This window comes from Amia ocellicauda, chromosome 2 (genome assembly GCF_036373705.1).
Source record: "Amia ocellicauda isolate fAmiCal2 chromosome 2, fAmiCal2.hap1, whole genome shotgun sequence".
Taxonomy (NCBI): Eukaryota; Metazoa; Chordata; class Actinopteri; order Amiiformes; family Amiidae; genus Amia; species Amia ocellicauda.
In genome coordinates, this window is record NC_089851.1 from 35,206,767 (window position 1) to 35,232,392 (window position 25,626).

At 38.5% G+C, this 25,626-nt stretch overlaps 1 protein-coding gene across 6 annotated transcripts in view; it reads left to right on the top strand.

The window, feature by feature from the left end:
* Positions 1–25,626, top strand: part of slc12a7b (solute carrier family 12 member 7b) — a 75,659-nt gene that overhangs the window by 16,842 nt on the left and 33,191 nt on the right. Inside the window, exon 1 of one of the 6 annotated variants that reach the window (XM_066723349.1) lies at positions 14,473–14,601. The exons of the other annotated variants lie outside the window; for them this stretch is intronic. Coding sequence (XP_066579446.1) covers positions 14,562–14,601 — 40 coding nt within the window. The 5' untranslated portion in view covers positions 14,473–14,561. Of the gene's footprint in view, positions 1–14,472; positions 14,602–25,626 lie in introns of those variants that run through there. 6 annotated transcript variants of the gene reach the window in all.

A 25,626-nucleotide genomic window follows, 5' to 3' on the forward strand; every position in this document is an offset into this window, starting at 1 on the left:
TTTGCTTTGCTTAATTGTATTTTACCATTTAAATTACATTTGTGAATGCCTTAATTCTGCTGGCTATTCCACCGAAAACAGGCTCCTAGCTCTTTGAATGGTTAACAGTCGGAAAACTCCCAATAGCCCAAAAGACATGAATTGCTTAGGCTGAACTGAGAATTCCACCGGGGGAATGACTTCATATGGAGTTAACAAAATTGCAGCTTTTTAATTCCTCGTTATATGTTTCAGACAACAGTGGTATTAGGGAATCGTTATGAAAAGCATTTGACAAATTGGGAAATAAGTCAGAATATCTTGATCCAGTTGGATAACAATCCTTTTCAAATGTGTTTCATCCTGTATGTTGAAAGCCACATTTCTATATGTATCACGTGGAATTGGGATGCCTGACATTGCCAGGGTTTTGCAGTTCATGGTTATGTTTATGTTGAAAGGGAAAAAGGTTACATAAGGAAATTGATTTTTTCTTTCATCTCTTTCAAAATCGTTCTCAGTCCCATTAAAATCCTGATTAAGGAATCCAGCACTTGAGTCAGATAAGGGAGCATTTTGGAAACCAGAAAGCTTTACAAGTGTCCAGATTTTGCCTTTTGTTTGTGTCAAATCCTCTGCAAAACAAAACCGTATTGTTATTATCACAGAATCCATTACCCTAGCTTGCCTGTTGGTGTTCAAGATATACATTCCAAACAGGAAGAAGTTATTTATTGAATTTGTATTTTGGATTACCATGCATCACCAAATACTAGTACAATGTCCACATGATGTCTAAATTTAGGAAACGATCAACTATCTAGACTCCTGGTAGATTGTTATAAAAAATATTACAGGCACAGTGTGCCAGCAGGAGCAGTACTACCTCAGAGCGCCATCCCAGACTGTGTTGGGTACATAAAAATGAAAAAATATAAACAAAAATACAAAGAAACTGAGTGTAACATATTGCAAGTAGACTATGAATCAAACTGTAAACTATACTTTAGTTACTCATACATAAGCAAACATCTTTGTTGGCTAAAATAAAGGTTTTTAATGATTGTTATTTCAGAACATTATGACACTGAGTCTGACTCAGATGTTAAAATTGAAAACATACACATCATATGCCAGAATGCAGACGTGTATGGAAAGGTGTGAATATACTGTGCAAAATTAGGTTTGTAGGCTACAATGAAAACGGCAATAATCAGAAACCAACCCCAACACTCTGGTGGGATTAACCTCAAGAGCTGAACAGCAATATTTGATTAAAATTATGTGGCAACTGTAATATTCTAGCAGATTACGTGAATTATCTCTGTGGAGAGGGATCAACAGCTGAGCACAGTGGGCCTGACCTGCCAACACCTCTTGGCTCCTCTCCTTCAGTAAAGTTCAAGGTCTGATTTACTGAGCTTGTCAGACCAATATCTAAGACAATTATATTAATATAATGTGCATATTTGTTTTTCCAATTTGTATTTCACTTATTCCTAGTATTGCCATCTATTGTGGTTGTTACTGTGGAAGCATATAGTGTCTAACAATATATATTTTCTGGTCCAAAGCTCAAAAAAACAAAACAATAGATGATGTCAGGAATCATTTTATTGCTTATTTCCTTCAAGCTGGTAGTGTTCTTCTGTCTGTGAATAAGAATTAAAGCTACAATCTGAACACTGGTTGGTATGGTTTAATTTCATTCAAAATGTTGGGTCAGTAGACATTGCATTGTATGTCCTTTTGTCCAGTTATCAGTCCAGTCTTTCAATTGCATTCAGATATCTGGGGGGTTTTCTGCATACTACGAAGAGGTGTTCACTGAAACAATTTTCATTCCATTTTCAAACAATTTTACTACAGTTTGTGGTAGAACACTACTGAACTTATATTGCTTTGTTGGTTTGCTTTCATTTCTTTTGTGGGAACATTAACTCAGGAAACAGTTGCGCAAACTGCTCTTAAGCAACTTCATGTTTTTGTGCGCTTACAGTATCTGTAATAGGAGTTACTTGAAATCATGAATTTTACCATGACCTCCGCCCCAGCTCTAACAGGGCTCCCCAAAGTCAGGGGCCTCTAGAGATCATGAGAAATGAACTCAAAGCAGGGTCCTAGCATAGAGTATCGATGGTGTTTGCACAGCGAGTTATAGTTCTGAATTATGCAATGATGTCCAATGTCCAAACTTTCTAGAACATCCTAACAAGGTTGTTGCCGATAGAGACGAGCTTTGATTATCTGCATTGCTCTTGCAAATCTGGCAGCATAGTTTTGTTTTAAATCATTGAAAGTATTTTGATGCAACTTTTTTTTGTATATATTGTCAGGATCAAATTTATTTTTGTGATAAAGCACATTTTTTTTCAGCTCTATTTATGTGGATTGTTTTGATCTTGTCATGACAATAAAATAAATAATATATGAATAAAGTAAATCAATTTTTCATAGTTCAAAAGCCTATTTATGTAATTAGACATTGGGCCAGATTAAATCAAAACTTTGACCCACCCGCTAATAGAAAACTACAGAACTGTACTCGGTTGTGGCTTCATTTTTAGTAAGATGCCACTTTCTTCTAATCAGAAATGTAACCGCTATGATGTACAGGTTTGTAATTTGCTATTAGCGGGTGGGTCAAAGTTTTGATTTAATCCGTCTTATTATTTATGATAACATATTTAAAGAAATACAGTCTGCAATTACTATAATCATTAGTTTACGTAATTTGTTTAAAATTAATAAAGATAACTGTAGTAAATCTAAGATGGAAAAAGCAGCGCTCAAAATTTACAAAAAATAAAATTGGAAGCAAAAAAAAGATTAGGCTAATCCTTATTACAGAACCAACCTGTTAAAATACCTTTAACAGTTGTAGACAACTGACTTTCTGCAAATTATGGATGGCAACCTCTGTAACTACTTCCAGATATTTTGATTGTAAATTACACCTGTTTAATTCCAGATTAAAATGAATACAAAATGTTAATATTCCTTATGTATTTATTAGAACACCTGATTTGGTGCCCAAGTGTTCTGCGCTTGTATCAAAAGGCCCAGTCCATGCCAGTGAAACATTATTTGACGGCAACACACAAAGAATCAATGCGTTCATGTTGTCAGTGACACACTTTCAGCCTCTCCTTGTTACAAAATGGCATCAACTGGTTTTCATTGTGACCATGTCATCATATCTTCCAGCCCCAGTGCTGTAGCTGAGCCAAGTCTCTCTGTTCAGGGTGTTTCCTCAATTCTAGCCCGGTCTGTCTGTGTGGAGTTTGCATGTTCTCCCTATGGGCTAGTGGGTTTTTGCTGGATGAGGGGCAGATTTCATTGTGTGTGGTTCAGGTGGAAATGCCTTTTTCCTATTCTGTACTGAAAGCACATTTAGTGCACTGGAAGCTTTCACAAATGTTTCTAAGCATCATTTGTCATCCCTTCCTTGTGAAAGTGACTGTTCGGCATGTTTTTTTTTTTTTTTTTTTTTCTCATTGCTCTTTGTACACCCGTGAAAGGGTTGTTTTGTAAAGTCCTGTGATTGTCACTGTTTTTGGATTGACTGCTTCCACTCAAACAAACAAAGCCATTCTGGAAGTCCATGGACCAACTCGTACCTGTGTGGCACGCCAGCTGTGTGGAATAAACAATACTATCAAGTGACCACCTGCTTTACATCAAACACTTTGTGAATGCAAAGACCCATTTGACAACAGAGCTTCTGTTTATTTATATTTGACTATAATAAGAAATCCTTTACTTTAACACCGCTAGCTTAAACTACTGTAATTATTTGAACAATGTTGGTAGTTTTTATGTATCCTAAACGCTCCTGGTACTCTGAAGTGTTTGGTTGTTGGCATATGGTAATACACAAAAAATGTACTCTAGTCTTGATTAAATACCTGTTAAGGCCTTGTTTTTATAGGCATAATGAGTTCTGAAAAGCCTTGTCTAATAATTCATCCTTATCAGCCAGGAATGCTAGTCTGTCTCACTGTAGTGGACTTTGTTCCATGAAGTTCAGTAAAAGGTTTATTTTCCTGCTTTTAATTGACATTTTCTTTATTTACTGACAGATGTTCAGAACTCTCTATTTGCTTACAAACACTTATGGATTTGCAGTAATCGGAAGATTTACTTTTTGGGACCAGTTTAATCCTGTTCTCTATAGTTAAACTTACTGCTTGTACTGCAGACTTTTTCGATTTGTGTTCACATTACAGACAGGGGAGCCAAAACAGGTGAAAATTAGTCCTTTTGATGGACTTTATTGTGACTGATCTGACTAAGGACAAGTGTTGAAAGCCTGTGCCTGGATTGCTGATCCAAGTCCAAGTTGTGCCACTGACTGCCAGCAGCCTGGGTCCTCCAGTGGCTGTGAAATATTAACTTTGCTTGAGCACAATAAGCTGGGGTTTAATCAGCTTGAGGATCCTATGCCTGGAAGCTTGTGGCTGCCTGGCAGGGAACCAACAGGACTGTGTTTAAGCTGCCCATCTTCCTGTTGGCATCAAGCTGCATTGTTCCTGTTTATACATTGTGGCAGAAACAGAACCAATTGACCTGAAATCAAACCCTGGAAATTATTTGCCATTCTTCTCCAATTGTACACGGATGAAACGGTGGATTAAATGGCAAATTACGATCACCTTTTTGTGGTGAGGAGACGCCAACAATCCTTTATTTGGAGATGATTAAACCATTTTTAACCGGACTTAAAACTTTTTAGTACTAATATACCAGTTTTCATCCTGACTTCGCCTGACTTTGTTTTTACAGTGCCGAAATATCAAGAAAAATGTGTTCTTTTGAAACTCCTACAAGAGTAGCCGTCTGTAACTGCGTCTGCTTCCTAACCCTTTAACCTCACTCGCTAGTCAATGGCATGCCTAGAAATGTGTTTTTAATGATAAGCCCCTTCACTATTTTTTTTTTTTTTAACTCCCACCCCCCCACTCACCCTCCTCGCCTATTTAAAGTATTGTATTATCTGCTTTTTTTCTGTTATCATCAGCCATTAACATTTTGCAAGCATGTGAATAACCTGAATTATTATTATCGAAGTACATTTTCCATGTACAGTATTGCTGTTTCTCACCGTTTCTCCCTTTGACAGCAGTGGCCAGTGCAAATGTCACCACACAGCTCGGGTCCACATCTGAACAAACACGATTAGAAGAGTCCTTAGATCTCATTTCCACACTCTTTTAACGGGGGGCCTTATCAGAGGGTGGTGTCAGAAATACCCTTTCCAGTAAAGTCAAGAGACTCCATTTGTGATTGTCTAAAACTACCCAGCCTTATTATGAACAGCTTTAAACTATTACTTACAACCGAGCTACCCCTTAACCAAGGGTTCCACTGAACAGCCTGCAGAAACTCTGAATGTTTCAATTAGACCAGTGTTTGCGTTTTGCTTTGTAACATGTGTTGTATATCTTGTTGAGCTAATTTGGTCAAACTGCCTTTTGTCAAAATTGCAATCTTTATTGTTTGCTACAGTCTGACCTGTTGGAGTCAGGCTGTTTCTTCTTCGTGTGCATCAGAGAAATGTGGCCCTCATGCACACCCTAGTGAGAAACACAGCTGAGATATTCCACCCAGCTCTGTAACCCTTTTACGTCAGGTGCCTATGCTTTCTTTAGCTTCCCTGAATGTATTTATTCAAATGTATGTAGTCAGATGTACCTTTAATTTTAGTTTTTGTTTTTAACTACACAGTGATTAACCTGCATGTGTTTGTTTATAATCGGAAGGCCACGATTGTGGGTATGAATTTTCAATTGTGTGTCAATATTTACATAACTTTTCATAGTTTGTTTCTAATGAAGGTTATAACATAGGCCATTACATTTTTTTTAAACAATATTCCATGAAGAATTATTTCCTCTGATACAAAAGTTGTGCTTTTTTTTACCTGAGGGTAATACATTGCAACTTTCTCACAGTCTAAGGTAAATTCAATCACCAGCTGAAGAAACGCAAGAACATTCGACCCATCGTGCTCATTTGGTGTCTGTTAATAACTTCTCATTAATAACTTATGGATCATATCCAGGCTATCATTCATCTTTCTGTAAAACACATGACTCTTGCAGACTGGGAGGCGTATGTTTTTATAATTCCACTATGCTGTCTTGAAGTCTTTTGTTCATGGTCAGCCGGAAACATGATGCATATTTTTTAAGGAAGTGCTTAAACAGATAGGATAGCTGTTATACAGTACAGAAGCTTTTCTTAACATTTTAAATGCAGAACACTTCCCTGATTTTGACATTGTTTTTAATGTGTCTCTGAATGTGTACTCTTCATTACTTTTATTTTGTTTAGTCATTTCAATTCTGTAGTACTGGCTGGAATCTTTTGTCAAAGGATTGGCACATAAAACCTTTTTTAATTAAACAACCTCAACATTTGTATATAACCGCTGATTCATTTTATGCTAGATATTGGTAGCTTTGGAACATATCATACAGTTGACTCTCCACGTATTTAATTTTCACCATTTTTCTTTTCCCAGTTCATTTTGGTAGACAGGTTTTAGAGACTGGGAGTCAACAGAAGCAAAATAACATCCCAAAATAAACCACTTTAGGGCAAGGCATGTGGATGTGTTGCTGGTATTTTCATAGATGACTAGATTGTGCTCTGCAGGCCTGCAAACAGTTCCCAGCATCACACTTTGGTTATAAAACATTAAGTTATTCAGCACATGAATCTCTTAGTTGTGTGCATTCAGTCACGAGAGATTCACAAGCAGAATTAAATTAGACTGAATCAATTTCATGCACGTGAAGTTCTGAAAGGAGTGCACCTCTAGCAGAGGAAATAAGACTGTTGGCACACAAATAGAAGTAGAACTCTTTTTAGGGGCAGTATCTGCATTTCTTTTAAATTACTACACATTACATGTAAGGTATGAAAGTATGTAATGTACTCCTCTGACAGAAACCATTATCACACTGGTTAATATTTTAACAAGTTTTCAGGTATATATTAGTGGGATAATCAATAATAACACTGAGTTTAAGATTTGTTTTTTCTCTGCACTGTATGCAGTTTGAAGGACTGTCCAACAGCGACACCTTATGGGAGAGCTTAGAATAACCGGCATGCTTGTTTCCTCTCACTGCTCAGTATTAATAAACTGCACGAGTTGCAACCTGATTTTTAAGACAAGAAGCTGATGGAATTTAATTATGTTTAATGCCTGAATTACATCAATCAAATGACTTCATATAAGGTATAAGGAAGTATGTGAAAGCCTTGTTCATTTCAGTGTGGAATGTTTTAATATTAACTCATACAATCCATTCGGGAACTAGCAGAAATATGATATGATTGCCCACTGTTCTCTTGGGTTGAAATGTTGATCTCTTAGTCTGGAAAAGACTGTGATTAATTACCACAGGGTGTAAATGTCTGTGGCTTCATGCCTGTAAACCAGTCATTCTAGTCTGGGAAGGTGATTTACAAGGTGATATGATTTGCTGAACAGGATGCACCCATGATAATCATCCACACAATGGACAGGGTATCAGCTTGAAAGAATGTGATCATTCGAGATGCAAACTGATCTTTATGTTGTGTCCCCAAACACAAAAGAAAGCAAAATCCATTCCACATTTTTCTAAATATGTAGGCTACTACAGATGGTACATTTAAGGAATTGTTCATTTGAAATATAATGCAAAAATGTACTACAAATATTGTGTGCATTATAGAATTAATTATGGCTTAATCTGTTGATTTGGTGCATTATAGAAAGAACAAATGTTTACTTCAGCTCTTTGCATATTTTCTTGTCTCTGGGACTGACCGACTTTAGCGTTGTGGTGTCAGTTTGGCAAAGAAAACTGATGCTGAGTGTGTGAAAACTCTGCCAGTAGAAGTCTGGGCAAATTTGAACAATTTTAGCAAAAGTGTGACATCATGTCTGATTTTGCTTCAGGCTTTTCACTCAACCTGAAGGAGCTGAAGAACACAGTGCCCTGCTCGACTTGCTTTCGTACACCAATACAGTTTATCCTACTGGTAGCATTGGAGTAAGAACGATGTAAGAACTAGGGTAGCACTTTGAAGACTCGGTGTTAGTCATAGCCTCCTCAGGTTATTTTGACAATCCCTTGCAAAATGAGCAGTAGGAGTGAATGTCTTCAAATCAAAGCCAATAGAAGTTCTTCAACCAGTGGCTTTGAATAGCCCTCTACTGACCTTTTGATTTGTTTAATAATTAAAATATTAATAACAAAAAGTATGTAATGTGTTGTTTAACAGCTATATAAGTAATCGTAAAATATTTTTCTTGTTTGGAAAACCTTTAGTTGAATGGAGTACAAGTGTCAATTCATGAACATCTAGAAAAAACTTCTAAGCAGAGAATGTCAATCCTGTTTGGTGCTGTAATTATCTCAGAATTGTATCATCCTTAGAATCACTGAGTTTAAATACTTAATACTTAAATAATAAAGTGATTGACCTATTTAATTTACACATTTAACTACTAACCTGTGCTTCATATTTTAGAAAGGGTTTTTGTAGGACGTGATATTTCTAAAGCTTCTAGCACCCATAGCTTGTGTTTGTTGGCCATAGCAACAGGGTCCTTGAGGTAACAAACATAAATAGTAAAACCTCCACAAACTATTAAAGAAACCAAACTCTTCAGCTTATGATGTCATAATGATTTAGTTTATTCTCTGATTTGCACTTTCCAACATTTTCTACCCTGAAGAACTGCGTACGAGCAAAAATATTTTAAAGAAATAGTAAAAACTTAGCCTAATTCATATTATTGTGCTTTTACTGTATACTGTACACCACCAAATTGTTTTCACCAGCCAAGATACGAGCTAATTTGTGGCTTGCACTGCTTCATAAGCAAACCTGTCACTTTTTTAAACAATATGTAATTAAAAAATGAGGATTGCCCACCGTATTTCAACTTCTTGAAACATGGGGGGTTCACCTTGCATGTGTTAAAAGATGTTAGTCTTCCACAATCACATTACTAGAATCACTGCCTTGAAATCCTGACTGTTATGTAATCCCCAGTGTTCAAAAGAAGGTCTCAACCGATTATAGCATCACAAAGCATAGTAGCCCAGCCTCTAAATGCAGCTAGCCTTAAATAAGCAACGTTAAAGCCTTCAATGGGTTCACAGACCCACGTCACACATGCACCATGATTTCAAAAATAAGAACTAACAAGGTAATTTTTAAACCCTGATATTTACATTTCTATTTGCAGAGGTCCATCAGGTAGATCAGACAACATAATTGGAAAAATGCGGAAGCTGCGTCTCAGTCCTGTTCTTACTTTGCAACCTGGTGTGCATGAGATTGTTTGTTACTTTTGTGGACTGCCACATGGCATACCACAATAGTGTGCCCTGTACAGAACCCACTGTATTAAAACGAGTCACCCCACCAAATGCAGAGGAATTGTCTACTTTTCTCAAACCATTTGTAAACCTGTAATTTGCATCATTACTTACCGTGTTCCTGTCTCCTCGTTTTTATGGGTAATGCCAAAGCCTACTCATCCATTGGCAGGACTTCATATTTAATCTTGTATAAGTGTTTTTATTTTTTATACAACGCCAATATGTTGAATTCCCCAGCCTTGTAAAAGACCAGATTTCATTAGCAACACTGAGCTCTCGCAGAAAGGTGGCTGGAGTTCGAAGGAAACGCCCTTTGATACGATTTACTTTGTGACCTTTCCAAGGTGCTGAAATCTACATTGCACTCGTGTTGGTTATTAAAACCTTTTGCTCCGAGACAACTGTTGAATGGAAATGTAAACGAGTTGGCCCATACAGTATTTTGTTGTGGAGGTAAAAAGAAATGTTGAAGGTAAAGATACTATATGTGAAGAACTGGATTTATAGCTATAGGCTGGAGACCCCCGCACAACAGTTCCTCACAGCCAATGAATATACACTATATTTAATATCAAAACAAGAATAATTACAATTTGTAATCCAGTGAGGAACGTTCATGTTTCTCAGTGTGCGGTCTTATAGGCAGAAATGTAAAAGTCTTCCTGCACAGGTGTCGCACACAATGGCATACAGTCTAGCCTTGTTGCTTAGTTGAAAGCCCTATCCTACCCCATCTAATATTTCTATTTGTTGTGCACTTAAAAAAGGGACAAGCTTTGCTTAATCTTGTTATGTGATTAGTGCCTTGCTCACATGGTATTATAGGGGAGATTAATGAATAGTGAGTGGAGTATTAGTATTGCTTTGCCTTCCGTTTGGTAGGCGCTACAGTTTTTTAAAAGCATTATGATATTCGCAACATTCTGCAGAGATTGTGGAGGGTGAGGCTTTCTTTAGCTGGACTGTAGTGTAATGACATCCTGTGCAGACACTGGAAAGCCACAATTGATGAGATTGGGATGTTAAAGATTGGTTCAGACTGAGCAAGCTTAGATTGGCCTCGATCATTTAAAAATAAACAAACATTTACATGGAACAAAAGCTTTGATTTGATTTGATGCTGTGATTATGCTGTTGTAATCCTTTTATACAGCCATAGTGATAATAAGAGACTTATGGCAATTTCAAAACAATCGGTAACAAAAATTCGAAACAATACTAAACTAATGAACGTCTAGTTTCGTTTTTATTTACGTGTCATTTTAATTTGTGTACACAAACTTTTTAGTTTTTTGTGTTTTTAAAGTCCTATTGAAACATCTAGAACTCGTTTGGTGCTGTTCTGTAAAAGACCAAAAGAATAGACCGCACAAAATATTAACTTTCAGGTTTCCTGGATGATGTATGCCATATCTTGCAGTAAATGTATGAATATGATATAAAGACGACTACAATTACATTTAATGCTTGCAGTGTAAGTGTACTAGTAAATATTAATTGTACTTATTCAATGTTTTTGTATTTGTTTGTCAAGCTAAATACTTTGGCTTATGAAAATGTTAATTTGTGAAAATATAACCTGGTATATTTGTCTTATTAAACCAGTGCTTTTATGTTTTAAAGGAAAAATAAAGGAATAATATGCCTTATTGGCCTGATGTATACTTATTTGGAATGTTGCCTTTCAATCCCCAACTACTAGCCTATATCACTTGATTCCCAGGTTGTTAAAAGGGGTTCATGCTGTAACTCTCCCACAGGGTAGCTATATGTATTGCAATAATATTTGGAACATACAATTTGAACCTCTTGAAAGGTTCAAAACCCGTGTGTAGTGCTTTTAAACCCACCCCACCATCACTATGAACTCCCTGACCTAGCTGGGTAGCTTTGCAAACCAGCTGGAACCTCATTGTATTGAACTCAGTACTACCTGAACACTAGGCCTGAATATCTTTATAGAATAAAAAGTTTACAAACGAGAGGAGGCCATTCGACCCATCGTGCTCGTTTGGTGTCCATTTAATAACTAAGTGATCCAAGGATCCTATCCAGTCTATTTTTAAATGTTCCCAAATTTTCAGCTTCAACCACATCGCTGGGAAGTTTGTTCCAGATTGTGACAACTCTGTGTGTGGAGAAGTGTCTCCTGTTTTCCGTCTTGAATGCCTTGAAGCCCAATTTCCATTTGTGTCCCCGGGTGCGTGTGTCCCTGCTGATCTGGAAAAGCTCCTCTGGTTTGATGTGGTCGATGTCTTTCATGATTTTGAAGACTTGGATCAAGTCCCCACGTAGAAAAGGTTCAGGTCCCTCAGTCTCTCAGTAGGACATTCCCTTCAGACCTGGAATAAGTCTGGTTGCTCTTCTCTGAACTGCCTCTAGAGCAGTGATATCTTTCTTGGAAGTGTGGAGCCCAGAATTTCACCTGCCAGGAACAGAATATTATCGAAGTCCCTCTGAATAACCTGTGCTGCTGAGATTGTATCTGCTGAGCCACCTATTTTAGTATCATCTGCAAATTTGCCAAGTTTGCTAACTATCCCAGAGTCCAGATCATTAATATAGATTAGAAAAAGCAAAGGCCCTAGTACTGATCCCTGTGGAACTCCACTAACAACCTCACTCCAGTTAGAAGCGACTCCTCTAATCGACACCCTCTGTTTCCTAGACATCAACCAGTTCATAATCCATCTACTTACATTACCCTGAATGCCTACAGCTTCCAATTTGAGGATCAGTCTTTGGTGTGGAACCTTATCAAAAGCTTTTTGAAAATCTAAGTATATCATATCATATGCTTTCACATGAACTACAGCTGCAGTTGCATGTTAAAAAAAACTCTAATACCTTAGTAAGACATGATCTGCCTCGTCTAAACCCATGTTGACTATCTCCAAGAATATGGTTTTCATTAAGATGCTCCTCTATTTTCTGTCTAATCATTTTTTCCAACATTTTACAGGTGATGCAGGTGAGTCTGATTGGTCTGTAATTTCCTGGCTCAGTTTTGTCCCCTTTCTTGTGGATTGGTTTGACATTTGCTGTCTTCCAGTCAGTTGGCACATCCCCTGTTCTAAGTGTCATTTGGAATAATCAAGTTAGCGGCCTATAAATAATTTCCCTAATTTCTTTAACTACTGTTGGAAATATACCCTCTGGCCCAGGTGATTTGTTTGTTTTTAATTCTGCTTGTCCCTTTAGTACCTCCTCCTCATTTATCCTGATCTCTCTTAGGGTTTGACTGGACTGGTTGTTAACCTGTGGCATGTTATCTATTTTTTCTTTTGTAAAAACCTCTGTGAAATACTCATTTAGAACATTTGCCACATCTTGTTCGTTTTCCAAGATACTTAAATTTTTGCCCTTTATCTGTTTCACTTCCTCCTTTATTGACCTCTTGCTGTTATAGTTTTGAAAAAAGCTCTTTGCATTAGTTTTAGTTCCAAGAGCTATGTTTCTTTCTATTTCCCTCTTTGCTTTCCTGATCCCTTTCATAAGATCTCTTTGCAGCTCAACATATTCTTTGTATTTCGTTTAGTTTCCATCCCTTTTGTATGCGCTATAGAACATTTAAACAACTTTCTCTTGTTTTTTTGTATACTTCTATTAAACCATTTTGGCCAATGTTTTTTGTTCCTCAATTTGCTAAGTTTTGGTACAAATTTCACCTGAGCCTCAAGTAGTATATTAAAATAAAACCATCCATTTTCATCTGAATCTGTATCCAGTGTGCTCCAGTCTAACTCTTCTAAGTGCCGCCTCATACCTTCAAGGTTTTCTTTTCTAAAATTGCAGACCATTGTTTTAGACTTGGTCCTTGTTTTTTGAAAGAATGCCTCAGAGCTAACCATACTGTGATCACATATTGGTATCCTAACTAGTGTCCCTCTGACTCTATCTTGGTCATTTGAAATGATCAAGTCAATGCATGCACTCTCCCTGGTTGGTTCCCTGACAAATTGAGTTAGAAAGCAGTCATTTACCATCTCAACCATTTCTATTTCTGCTTCTGTAGTCCCAACTGGGCTTCTCCCTTCTCCCTTCATATGTCAGCCCCATGTTGCTGTGATGCCTGTGCAGTGATGTTTAGTTCAGCTTTCATTGGACTCATGACCCATATGCATAAACACTCTTTGACATTGTGCGCATCCCTAGAGTTTTTGTTTTTGTTTGTTCTTGTGCTTCATTCTCAATCCACTTCATAGCCAGTCTGTTCATGAGTGAGTCTATAGCAGGCTCTTAAAGGTTGTATTAGCTAAATATCACTTCTCTTTACTAGCATTTCATTGAAGTGGAATGCTAAAAAGGTTTCTATTTTTTTGGGAATGGTTAGTTATTATGGATACAGCTGCTTGGAAAACAAAACTGAGGTGCTATTTAAAATACAAAGCTGGACTGTACAGTTGTACCCTACCTATATATTGAATAACTCACTAGTTTGTTTGTGTTTAATTTTTGTTGATATTATTTTTTTTTAAGGCACCATCTTTTTTTCATACACTAGGAATAAGGCATCATTTTTTGTACCATTAATAGAATAGAAAATACTGTAGTAATTAATTCAATTAATTTACTAATTTCTATTGAGTGGCTGTCAAGTTTACACACTCCATTCAATCAGCTGGAGCTGGTTCAGCTATAATTGATAAATAAGTATAAATGTAGCTCTCCTGGCTTCTCATCCAGGGGGACTCTGCTTTTCAGATGTGTGTGTGTGTGTGTATATATATATTTTTTTTTTTTTCCTTTCCCCTCCTCTTTGAACACAATGGAATATAATGCCGGGGTGTTGTTTTTGGGATGAGTCGCTCGCTTCCCTGCTCCTAGTGAAGCTGTTGTGAGCCTCACAAACGCATGCCAGGAGTCAGAAGCGCTGTGGTCGGGTGTGTGTGCTCACAGTTAGGTGAGCTACCACCACCACAAGACTCTGTGAGCTACGAGAGAGAGTAGACCCTCCTCCCTCAGCTGCACGGATCAGGGATCAGGATCTCTGGAGCTGATGCTTATGTGCCGTCTTGCTCAGTGTCATAGGAACTGTGACAGAGACTCGGTGCAGTGCACTCTTCACAGCCGTCAGGATTTGCTTTTGAACTGTAGCCAGGGAAAGAGCAGCTCTCAGTGTACATCCCCTGCTGTGGTTTCCCCACCCTGGACGCTTCATCTGAGCGGACCCCTATCCAGCCCTGCATCATGAATGAGCAGGATGAGGGGGAAAGTGGACTACGAATGGGTGAGTTCCCCGCAGGAATGGGGCAGCTGCTTTTGTGAACCGAGGAGAACTTTGAAGGAGTTGAGTGACAGAGAACCCAAAGTTCTTCTATAGCATAGGCTATATTTTTATGTTTCTGTGATTTGGGTCTCATTTTTATTTCTATTTGTCTACCTGGTATGATTTGACTTCGGCAGGCTGAATGCTGAGAAGTGATTCCTCCTGTTAGATAAGGGGATTACACTCACAGCTATATTTCACAATCAGCCTGAGTCTAACATAGGTCCACCAGCCATCTTGGAGATCTACAAGAGTTAGAGCTTACAGTGTTTAAATAGTACTGCCATTTATTACTATAGAGACTGTTGCTTTGTTTCTTCATTAGCATTACCGGATGCTTTTATACACTAGGCAGTTTTTCTTTTTCTTTTCCTTTTTGTTTTGTTTTTGTATTGTGATCCCTGGACTATTTATTTTGCTTAGATGGCCCTTTGGTGATAATCTGACTTCCTGATGTTCTCTCATTATAATCTTACGCATTGTAAAGGATTTAGTTTAATTGAATAATGGAACTTCTCCTGGCAAACAAAGCACTACTGCCTTTGACCAGTCTTGCTCATGACCTTCTGAGAAAAGGGGGTGGACCGCCTCTCCCACATACGTAGTTTTATTGCAGGCTATCGTAATTCCAGTTAAGGAGAGCAGGTGATGGAGAATGTGAGGAGACCTTTTTTTTTTTTTTTTGGAAGAAAGTTTGGTAAAACAGTAGCTTTTGTGCACAGACAGAAAACATTATTATTTATGATAACAGGTAGTATTTTCTGGCTTACTATCAAGGTAGCTGTCTGTTGCTAAAGAGGCGAGTACAATTTATGTAGTAGTTTTCATTATTATGTTTTAAATGTACAGTGTTTTGTTTTTATTTTATTTAGCAGGCACCCTTACCCAGGGCAACATGCGTGCACACACACACACACACACACACAGATCTGTGTATTTGTATACAGGTTATGTATCTATATGCAGCATTCATTAAAGTAAAATACTTCCGTTATATTATTGAATTACAGTCATGTGGTTAATATTTCCCGTATTTTCTGAAAATATCTGCAAGCATGTGACACACAGTGCATTACACATTGCATTATCGAGTTGTGCTTTATGCTGATTCATTCTCTGTAGGTTGAAACTTCTGTCTTGTACTCAACAAACTATTGCCAAGGCTAAAATGAGCACCATTGTATTTTTCTTTCAGAGTTGGAATTAATGCCCTTTGAAGGGTTGAAGATCGTAAATGTAATCCCCTTCATTACTTCCTTCTGGGTTCTATTTGTCTGTATTCATGTAGTGTACTTGAGTTCTGCTAATTCATAAACTATAAAGGTACATTTTTTGCTGGATGATAATTTGCTCTTGTACCTTTCGTTACTGTTGGCTAGGGACTTTTCCTTGATCTCAAACCAGAATACATTCAAAATATAACTTAAGAATTTCATAGCAGTCCTCTTTTATTTTAGTGTTATCCTACATTTTTTATAGTTGCTGTATGTTGCATAAAACTGTTCCAATCACAGCAACATAAAAGAAGGAAACCATATCCTCCTTCTCTTTTTCGATAAACAACATGGGATATTTTAGGTTCTGTAATTTAGATTATTTTGAAGATGTAAGTCAATTGCTGAAAGAAACATTTCCCAATCATTCTTTAGTATGGGCTTTTGTTTTACATGCACTGCTGAGTATTAATAAGCTATGGGTTTTAATTTGGATTATCCCCCATTGATTAAACTTCACTTTAAACCATTGAAGAAGCACTTTCCAGTGTGCCATCTTCTCTTTTAATATACATGATGAGCCTCATCCAAAAAGTTCCTCACTACTCATTTTATGCCCAGTGCTGCTTGACTGCCACAGAATAAAAACATAAACCTTTGCCTTAGAAGATATTAAGCCATGTGTTGTTAAATTTGAAAACCAAACTGAAAAATTAGTTTGTGTGACGCCAGATCGAGGCCTGACCTGGGTGCCACGTGCCAACTGGGGCAGTTGGGTGAAAGGAAATTCTAACCAGTCAGTTCTAAACAGGAGATGCCTACTTCAGATCAGATTTAATTACTTAAAACTCCTACAACAGTCAGTATTGTTTATTTGTATTGAATCCAATTTCTATAAAAGCAGACGGCAATAAACCGCAATGTGGGTTGGCATAGCAGTTTTTATGTGTCATAGATTTGTCTTGTGATTACATTCATGACTGGGATCCAGGAGCTTCAGAAATCCCCGAACTGTTGTGTGGATTGGCAATTGGAAATAACTTCTAATGCCCAAACGTCTAATGCCTCTAAAACGCTCATACATGCATGACAACTCACGAAACTCACAAGTGTTGTAGAAACCACTTATACAACAAATTAAGTGAAAATGGCTGTGAAATTATGAATTGCTACAAAAACTTCTCCAAAACCAACAGACGCATGCATATGCCACTTCATACACATGCATACCTTATGCTGCACTATTACGCTTGTTTATCAGAAGTTGCTCGGTCGCATGCTTTGTCCTCCATGTTGCTTTCTCTGATTCAAACTATGGTGCCTTCTACTCCAGACCACTAATACCCACTGTGCCACAAATTGTCATGCATGACACTAATACAGAGTCCTATCAAGATTGTTAAAGGTGAGTTACCCCAGTGAAAAACATAGACGACGTGGGCCATTGAAAAAAACGTATTCGCCATTTCAGACATTTTACACATTTCCTGCACATTGGAATACAGTACACACATGAAACTCTTCACATATGTTTATGCCTATGCCTTGAACATTAAACCAGAGAATGAAGTTGATGGGGTACATGGTTAAGCCCCCCCTATTGCATTTAAGATTTGTCTGTGTGAATATTAAAACAGCTACTGCTCCAGAACAATAAAGCCCAGTGTCCTGAAAAGTTGAATATGTTACATAGATACTGCTATCTATGAAATCTGTAAAAGGCAAGTGGCTATGTGCTATAACAGGGCTGCCACAAGCCAATGACTGTGAAATATGCATATTTATAAATGCGTTAAATTTGACCCCAGACAAAACCCATAAGCCATATTAAAAAACTCACCAAACTTGGTACAATAATAAATGGTAATGTTATGCTTGATTTGTGGTTAGTTACACCATTGGTGACACAGCATGGTGACAAATTGCGTTACAAAATATCTTCAGAACTATAAAACCTAATGTACTTAAATTTTCAGTGACTAACACTAGTACAAAGATCTGTCAAAGTTGATGAAGCCAAGTTGATAAGACACATAACATGGCTACTGTACACCAATACATATGACAGCTTCACATGTCAGCTGCATCATGACATTCCTTATGTAGATCCCTACCTCCATCATGTGGAGTTAGGAAATTGCATTCTGCATCTTTTAATGACACAATAATGAAAACTTCACATATGTGCTAGAATTAAGTGAAAATGAAAATTGTACCTTACATAATTGAAGCATGCAATCAAGAAATGTGTTATGATATCCGAGATTGAAATACACACTTCAAAGGACAAGATTGAAAACCTCAAATGTATACTACAATGGATTGAAATTGAAAATTACACATTTAATAACACATGCATTTAAACTACAATGCCTACAAAAATCTGAAACCTACTGATACATCTAGGAAGCCCTAAAAGTTGCATGCAATTTCTAGTTCATAAATGTTTTTATTTTTTTCTGTGGTTTCCTCTTAAAGTAACATTGGCACTGAGTCAAGGATTCATTTAAGTCTGTCTCCACAGCCCCGAGTCCAAGGTGACTGTTGCTATGCCCAGCTGATTGAGGTAGCTTTTGCTATCTGCCTAATTAAATGTTTTATAACAGCTTTTTTCCCCTAGAAAATAATCAAAATGGCAAACACACAGACTGTGTGTGCGTGTGTGTGTGTGTGTCCTGATGTAACATAAGATGTCTGCTGACTTTCTTTATGTATTTGAGCTACATTGCCTTTCCTTAAGGGAGAGGGGAAACAAAAAAGTAAAATCACACAAAATCATTAAAAGAAAACACATTTGTGTTTTCACAGTTGGAAAGGTGGATATGTTGAAATGTGTATGTTTAATTGGTACTACAAACACTTCTCTGTGACAGTATCAAAGTTATTTTAAAATAAGTATTGCTATGAACAAAACTTAGAATTTAACACGTTTACATACCAATTTACTATTCTTCTTCAATAATTCTTTTCAATATCTATTTCAGAAGGAAGTGATTCTAAATGAAAAACATGTTTTGAGATGTATCAGTTTTACTATATAGGCTAACCCCTACTGTTGCGTTAATTGTCTAAGCCATACCTTATTCATTTACAAGCAACATGTAGAAACTGCATGGGAAAGATAGGTCAACGTCATTATCATTGATTATTTATCATTAACATGAATAAAATTACACATTGTAAGGTATCTCTTCTACTCTGGCTTGCTTCGTCTGGGTTCTCAGTGTGGAAATGACGTGAAGTGCACACTGCTGCTGATTCCCAATAGTGACACTACTGGATGTGTAGTCCACGAGGCAGACGCATTGACTGAATTATATGGCACTCAAAATTGTGTGCCAGTGTAGTGTTTGGTAAAAGGGGCCCACAATTAGAAAACAAGATTGTGTAATCCCGTGTGAATGTGTGTGATATTCTGAGATTCAACACTTCTCTGAAGTTGTTGTATGTTTGTTACGGTTAAACAATAAAATGAAAGTTCAAATATATAGATACACACCTTTTTAACAAAAACACATGGATTTAACACGCATGCAGATTTATTCCTGAACAAATTGCCAATAATAAAGAGAGCGAAAAAATAATTCAAACCTTAAACCTGTGTTGCCTCTTATCACAAAATAAAGATGAAAAAAAGGAAAGACACAAAAGCAAAATGCTTTATCTGATAGTGTTAGTATCTTAAGCACTTTACAACACAAGTCAAACATTGTGACAAATACATTAACAGTCATAACAGATTGTGTTTCAAAAAGGTGTATGTCAGCAAGAGATGTTAAAGAAGAGATGAGAAAGTCGATATGGGCTTGACTGATGCAGTGAGGGGAATTGAAGTGTGTTTCACAATCCACTGCCTGGTCAGCTTGAGGGCACAACCTTTTGGAATTTGGAGACTGCAATAGAACAGGCATTTGTCCATTGATTTATAGCTTTTGAGCAGCAGTTTGAGGTGACTCATTCAGGGATCTGACTACCTTTTCATCCTGTGAAGATCTTGTGTGTGATGTGTGCCATGTGTTGTATTGTCACAGTCCTGGCAGGAGAATCTGGAGTTTTCCTGCTGTACAAACTAAGCTGCAGCCTTTTCAGTTTGTAACTTGGCTGATGCTCTAAGAGGGAAGTTCATGTACCTTCACCTCAAAAGTTTGTGGCACAGGGATTTCCACAGGAATGCAGAGAATCCCATACACTTGTTTCTAGCCAGATGGCCTTGTGATCTTAATGCTCGGAGACGCACGCACCTCTCTGTGTGGAAAACAGACTTGGCCGCATAATGGGGCAGACAACTTTAGCTGCTCTGTGTGGACATTGAGTTGTCTTTTCAGGCTCAGCTTGCCTGCAGTAATTTCCTCCGTATTCAATTAGGTCTTAACAGTGAGACCAATTTTGATGTTTTCTGCTTAGTGTCATGAAATAAGCCTTTGACTCTTCAGTTTGCTAACATATACAGAGATAATTGTAGGCCTGTTCCTTTCCAAAGATAACTTTTTAGAATGACAAAAATATTAAAAAAAAAAAAACAACCTGGCAACTAAAGCGAACTTCATGGTTAAGTTAGGCTTAGATCTTAAATTATACCTGTTAATGGTACAACATCTGCCTGCTTATCAGTTTACAATGTGTTCTCGTCTGCTGAAAGCTAATCACGCACTTTGATAAGAGTCCTGCAGATGAAAAAATCCAAGCGTCCGACTTCATAATAGTCTCTCTTGTGTGCTTGTGTAGCAGAACATGGCAGAAAGACTTTAAAAAAGCCAGTCTCTCCCAGCATGACTAAGTAAAGCCATGTGAGGCCATGATACCTCAAGAATGAATAGCATGTAATTTACAAGAATAATAAAAAAGGAAAGCTTATCAACTGAAAGTTATCACAATAAACAGATAAGCTCTCCAACTCCTCCCAGGACTGATAGCGCAGATCAACAGGTGTCAAGTGGAGTTCAAACAAACAATGAACTTGAGTGTTTTTTTTATTGCAGTATGTGACCTACTAAAAAATAAATTCTGAAATGGAGGAAGCCTAGATATAAAGCAGACTTCATAAGGGCATCTGGTCCTTTTAATTAGTGCATCTGATTTCTTTATAATCATGTAATATTCTAGTTCTGGATGTATTTTTCTGTTTATCACAAATACTGTCTCTCTGGACAAAATCTTTTTCCACTGCAGCTGGCTGACCTTCCCAATGGTTTGTTGACTTCATACACAATTTAACAATGCCATTTCTGTGGGTGGTGATTTTCCACAATTAATTAAAAATAGCAATGTGCAGGGAAAATGAAGACCAGTTGGATCACTTTTGTATACAATAAGAGAAGGGGGTTTGCATTTATTTCCAGTTTACAGGAGTTATATTGGCTTTGCACACCAAGGTTTCACGAGCAGGATTTTTTGAGGATTATGTCAACATTTGGCTTAAAAGTTACCCCCCTCCCATTCCCAGTATAGTATTTAATTAACAAAAATGTAGAAACTTTTAATTCCAGTTTGAACAGGTATAACTAATAGTGCCAGCTGTGGAAAATGTCTTGCAGTTGGAAATGGAACGAATATAGGAAAAAACGGGACAGAAAATAGATTAAATAGATTAGTATATAGATTAGACTATACAGGGCGGCCTCATAAGGCAACGCACCAGAAGGCCGCATGACAGACCCTGGGACACATCGACAGGCTCTTAGCAAGTCCAGGAGCAGCTCACGTGGGTGCACGACTGGAAGGCATAGTCTAATGGAAGGAAACACATAGTTCAAATAGCTCCCTCAGGATGCACTTAACAGAGGCAGATTGGGAGAGGAAAAGGCAGGAGGCAGAGCCAGGCTACTGGGGCTCGACTGCAGCCAACACTGGGTTCCCAATGGAAGGAGCCGGTCCCGTCATGTCCAACCTGTAGAACCGGACAGATATAAGTGGCGAAGCCCAAGCTGCAGCCGCACAAATGTCTGCCAATGGGGCACCTTGAAAAAGGGCCCAAGATGTGGCAATGCCTTGAGTCGAGTGGGCGCCGGGGTCCTGGTGGACTCGTAGGCCATGGTAATAGTGTCCACGATCCAATGCGAGAGGCGCTGCTTTGAAAGTGCCTGGCCCTGTGTCCACGCTCCATAAGACACAAACAGTTGGTCTGAGCGCTGAATGTCCTTAGTGCGCTCCAAATAGCACCTGAGGGCCCGCACAGGGCAGAGCAGGTGAAGCCGACTCTCTTGCTCTGAAGCAAATGGAGGAGGATGAAAAGCCATCATCTCAATAGGCTTGTTGACATGGAATGGAGACAGCACTTTTGGGAGGAACGCATGGGTTAGGCCTGTTGGGGCAGGCCAGGTTTCGTGGCTCCACAGACAGCGGAGGAAGGGAGATGAGCGCAGCGATGGTGGAGTTGACCCACGGGAAGTCCACCAGGCCCGCTTCTGCCGCACCCTGGGTCCTGGCATAAGCCTCCCCTCTAGTGCCTAGGGCGGGGGCTATTGCCGGATGGTCCCAGGTGGCCCTCTGTTCAGGAGGTCAGGCAGCAGCTGGAGGGCCCGTGTGGGCAGCTGCGAGCGCTGACCTCTCTCGAACCTGGAGCGCGGCGGGGCAGGATCAGAGGGCCAGGGGAGCTGGAGACACACCATGACCCTCTTGATCACTGCCCCGCAGGAGGGATGACCTCGCTCAATGGAGGAGGAGGGGTGAGTGAGACCAACTCTGCCTCAAGCTCTGAGTCTGCATGAGGACCCAGAGACAGTCCAGCAAGATCTCCTACAGCCCCAGCTGTGGTGCAGGTGCAAGCCGACTTAGGAGCCCCTCACGTGGCTGAGATCAACACACAGAGGGACAGGCCAGGCAGCCGGCTTTTGAAAAGTGAAACTGAATCCGAATGCGCAGCCGGAGCCCCAGTGCGCGGATGGAACAGAATCGGATTAGCTATCAATAATAACTAATACAACAAAAACAGACACACACACACAAGTAAAACGGTGGCGAACAACACAGCCGTGAAGCCAACAAACCGAAAAAGTGAATAATAATAATAATAATAAGTCTGGTACACAGAAGACACAGAAAGCTCATGTTCTCAGGTCCAGCAAAATGGCAAAAGAGGATGAACCTGTGCTGACATCGCGTTTTATAGAACAGGAAGTGGGAAGGGACCTGTTCTGAGTGATGAGTGCATGGGCCAATGGCAGCTTTGATAGTGACGTTTTCGAATGGGTTCCTACAGCAGTGTGCAGAAACCCCTCCTCCTTGGGCAGTGCTTCCTTTTTTTTTCAGATAACCGTGGTAGTATTCGGAACCTATCGTTATAGTCTTGTTTAATTTTTTGCAGTGGTACAAAATATATCCTGTTTACACTGCCTGGGTTTTTTGTACAACTAGGCTGTCTGAGGTCTGTTTCAGGCAGTTGAAATGCAGACATCCTAAAGTTCAACTACCCCCAGAGGTGGACCAGTGCTGGCTCAGAGCCATCCTGACAGCAGTGTTATTATATACCCAATTACGAATGTTGCACGCAGGAGGTAGATGTCAAAATGCAACACCCCCTTCTGAAAACATTTTTTTGACCAATGTGTTAGCTGTCTGTTAAAATAGTTCTTGAAGATTTGCCAAATACATAGTGCTGGGTTCTTGTTTTTCTTTGGTATATTTTCTCTTCTGTGCTTCCTGGTAAAAGTTTGATGAAGTGCTTAGATGCTTTGACTTTAATTCAAATTATATTCTTTCAAAATGATAGTAACTGCTGCTTGAATTTGTTTGATCCCTTTATTTTGGAACTAAGTGTGAACTGTGGCCGAGTATTACTTTTAAATTATCGCTAGATTCCATTGACGGTCTTCTGCTCAAAGGTGAAAACCAGTATTTGATTAGTGGTTCTGGGCAAAGGATTTTTGGGTAATGATTCATATTTTGATGTTCTTTTATGTATTTATTACAGTCAGTAGCATTTAGGTTTTTTTATTTTGTTGCATTATTTTGCATACTGATTATAATATCGATAGCACCATTTAAAGTCAATACATAAATTGTAGTCTGATTTTCAATAATTCCAATACAGCTGAATACTGAATATCAGGTGAATTTGCTTCTGGAAAACACCATACAGTTTTTCCAATTACAGTACAAGCTCCACAATACCACTTGTTTGAAAGATGACTGGTACACATGTGACATAAATGCAGAGTGAAAGACCTATACTGGATAAGATTTTGATTAAAGATTTCACAATCCACCTATGAGTGTGAACAATCACTTTCAATCAGTTTTCAAAAGTAATTGTTGGTCATGGAAAAAGGGACTAATGCATCATGAACGAGATTATGGCTGGCCTGGGAAAAAGGCAACACCGTAAGTGAGTTTATAGCAATCTGATGTGAGGGTACTCACATGTACGCTATTTTAAGTTCAACTTATCAGGCTGCCCTAGTGAAAAGTCAACAGAGATAAGCAGACACAAAAGCACTGAATGTGAGTTTGTAAGAACTTTTATGATGGATTGTGTTTTGATTAGTAAGGTCAACACTTAACTGACTTTTTATTTTAACGATTATAATATCAGGATACATTTCAGTCGTGTACTTACTGTATGCCTTAAACAATGTAATCTATCATAGGATGATGATTTCTGTACTGCGATTCTGACTGGCTGTATGGGACTGTGTCTAGGATGGTTCGAGTCTTTACTCAGCCCATAGAGATGCGGTTTGGTAGAGTTCCTCTTGTGTTAATGATGAGTTCAAGAAGCAAGGTGACTGAGTGGACTGTTTTGAAGTCCAACCACTAAGGGTCCTGACGTTACTGAAATGAAAGAAGAAAAACAAATCACCTGGGGCTAGAATTACATGCAAGAGTCGGTGTAGAGCAGAGAATTAACCCCAGATTTAAAGAGGATTTGGTGAGGTTTGGATTTGCAGTAATTACAACCGCTGCCATGTTATGGTGAGCTCTTGCGGTTTGCTTTCTTTATACCTGGGTGGTGTGAGGCAGGTGTCTTGTTGTTATATCCTACCTGCTCAGCCATTTTCAGTCTTGTTCCATTGGTCCAAGTGATGTTTGTAAATGTAATGACCATGGGGCTGCTTTTTAGTCAAGGACACTGTGACTTTCTGTCCGATTTACCATGCAGCTTAACTGGGAAGCCTCTTATTCCAGCCATGTTGATAGACTAGTAAAAGTTGCAGACAAAAGCCTAATAAGGCAAAGTTCACAGATCAGCTAGTACCTTAATTCCTTCAGCTTCAGTAAACAAGTCATCAGACTTTCATTTTCATGAGTTTAAAGGCCTTTTGCAGAATTCCAATAATTTCTGTGTGTAGTAGCAGCAGGCCATTCTGTTGAGTTCATTGAGGGGTGCTGGTTTAGATCGCTGTTCTGTGATTCAGTGCCAGGATGTTTTTACAGGCTCTGTTTAACTGAAGTCCGATTAAAATGTCAGTGTTAAGTGGCGTACAGCACATGAGAGAGTACCACCTCATGCCTTGCATTCCAATCCATAGAAATCTGATTATTGCCGTGTAAAGATCATGGTTTTATTATTCTTGTCCCCAAAAAACCTTATGACCGCTAAGAACACACTTCAAGTTGTTATTTTTGTGATTGATTATGTTGATTAAAATTTTTGACTTTGTTCTGTTGATTGAGTGTAGGAAAATATTATACATTTGAAAACGGCAAGTTATTGTGGAAAATGTAGCACCGTTAGACAGTCATACTATAATTTTAGTTTTCTATAATAAATACAAAAGTATGTGCCTATTGTCCTATGCAGCTTTACCAAACCACACAAGAACATTTTCATATT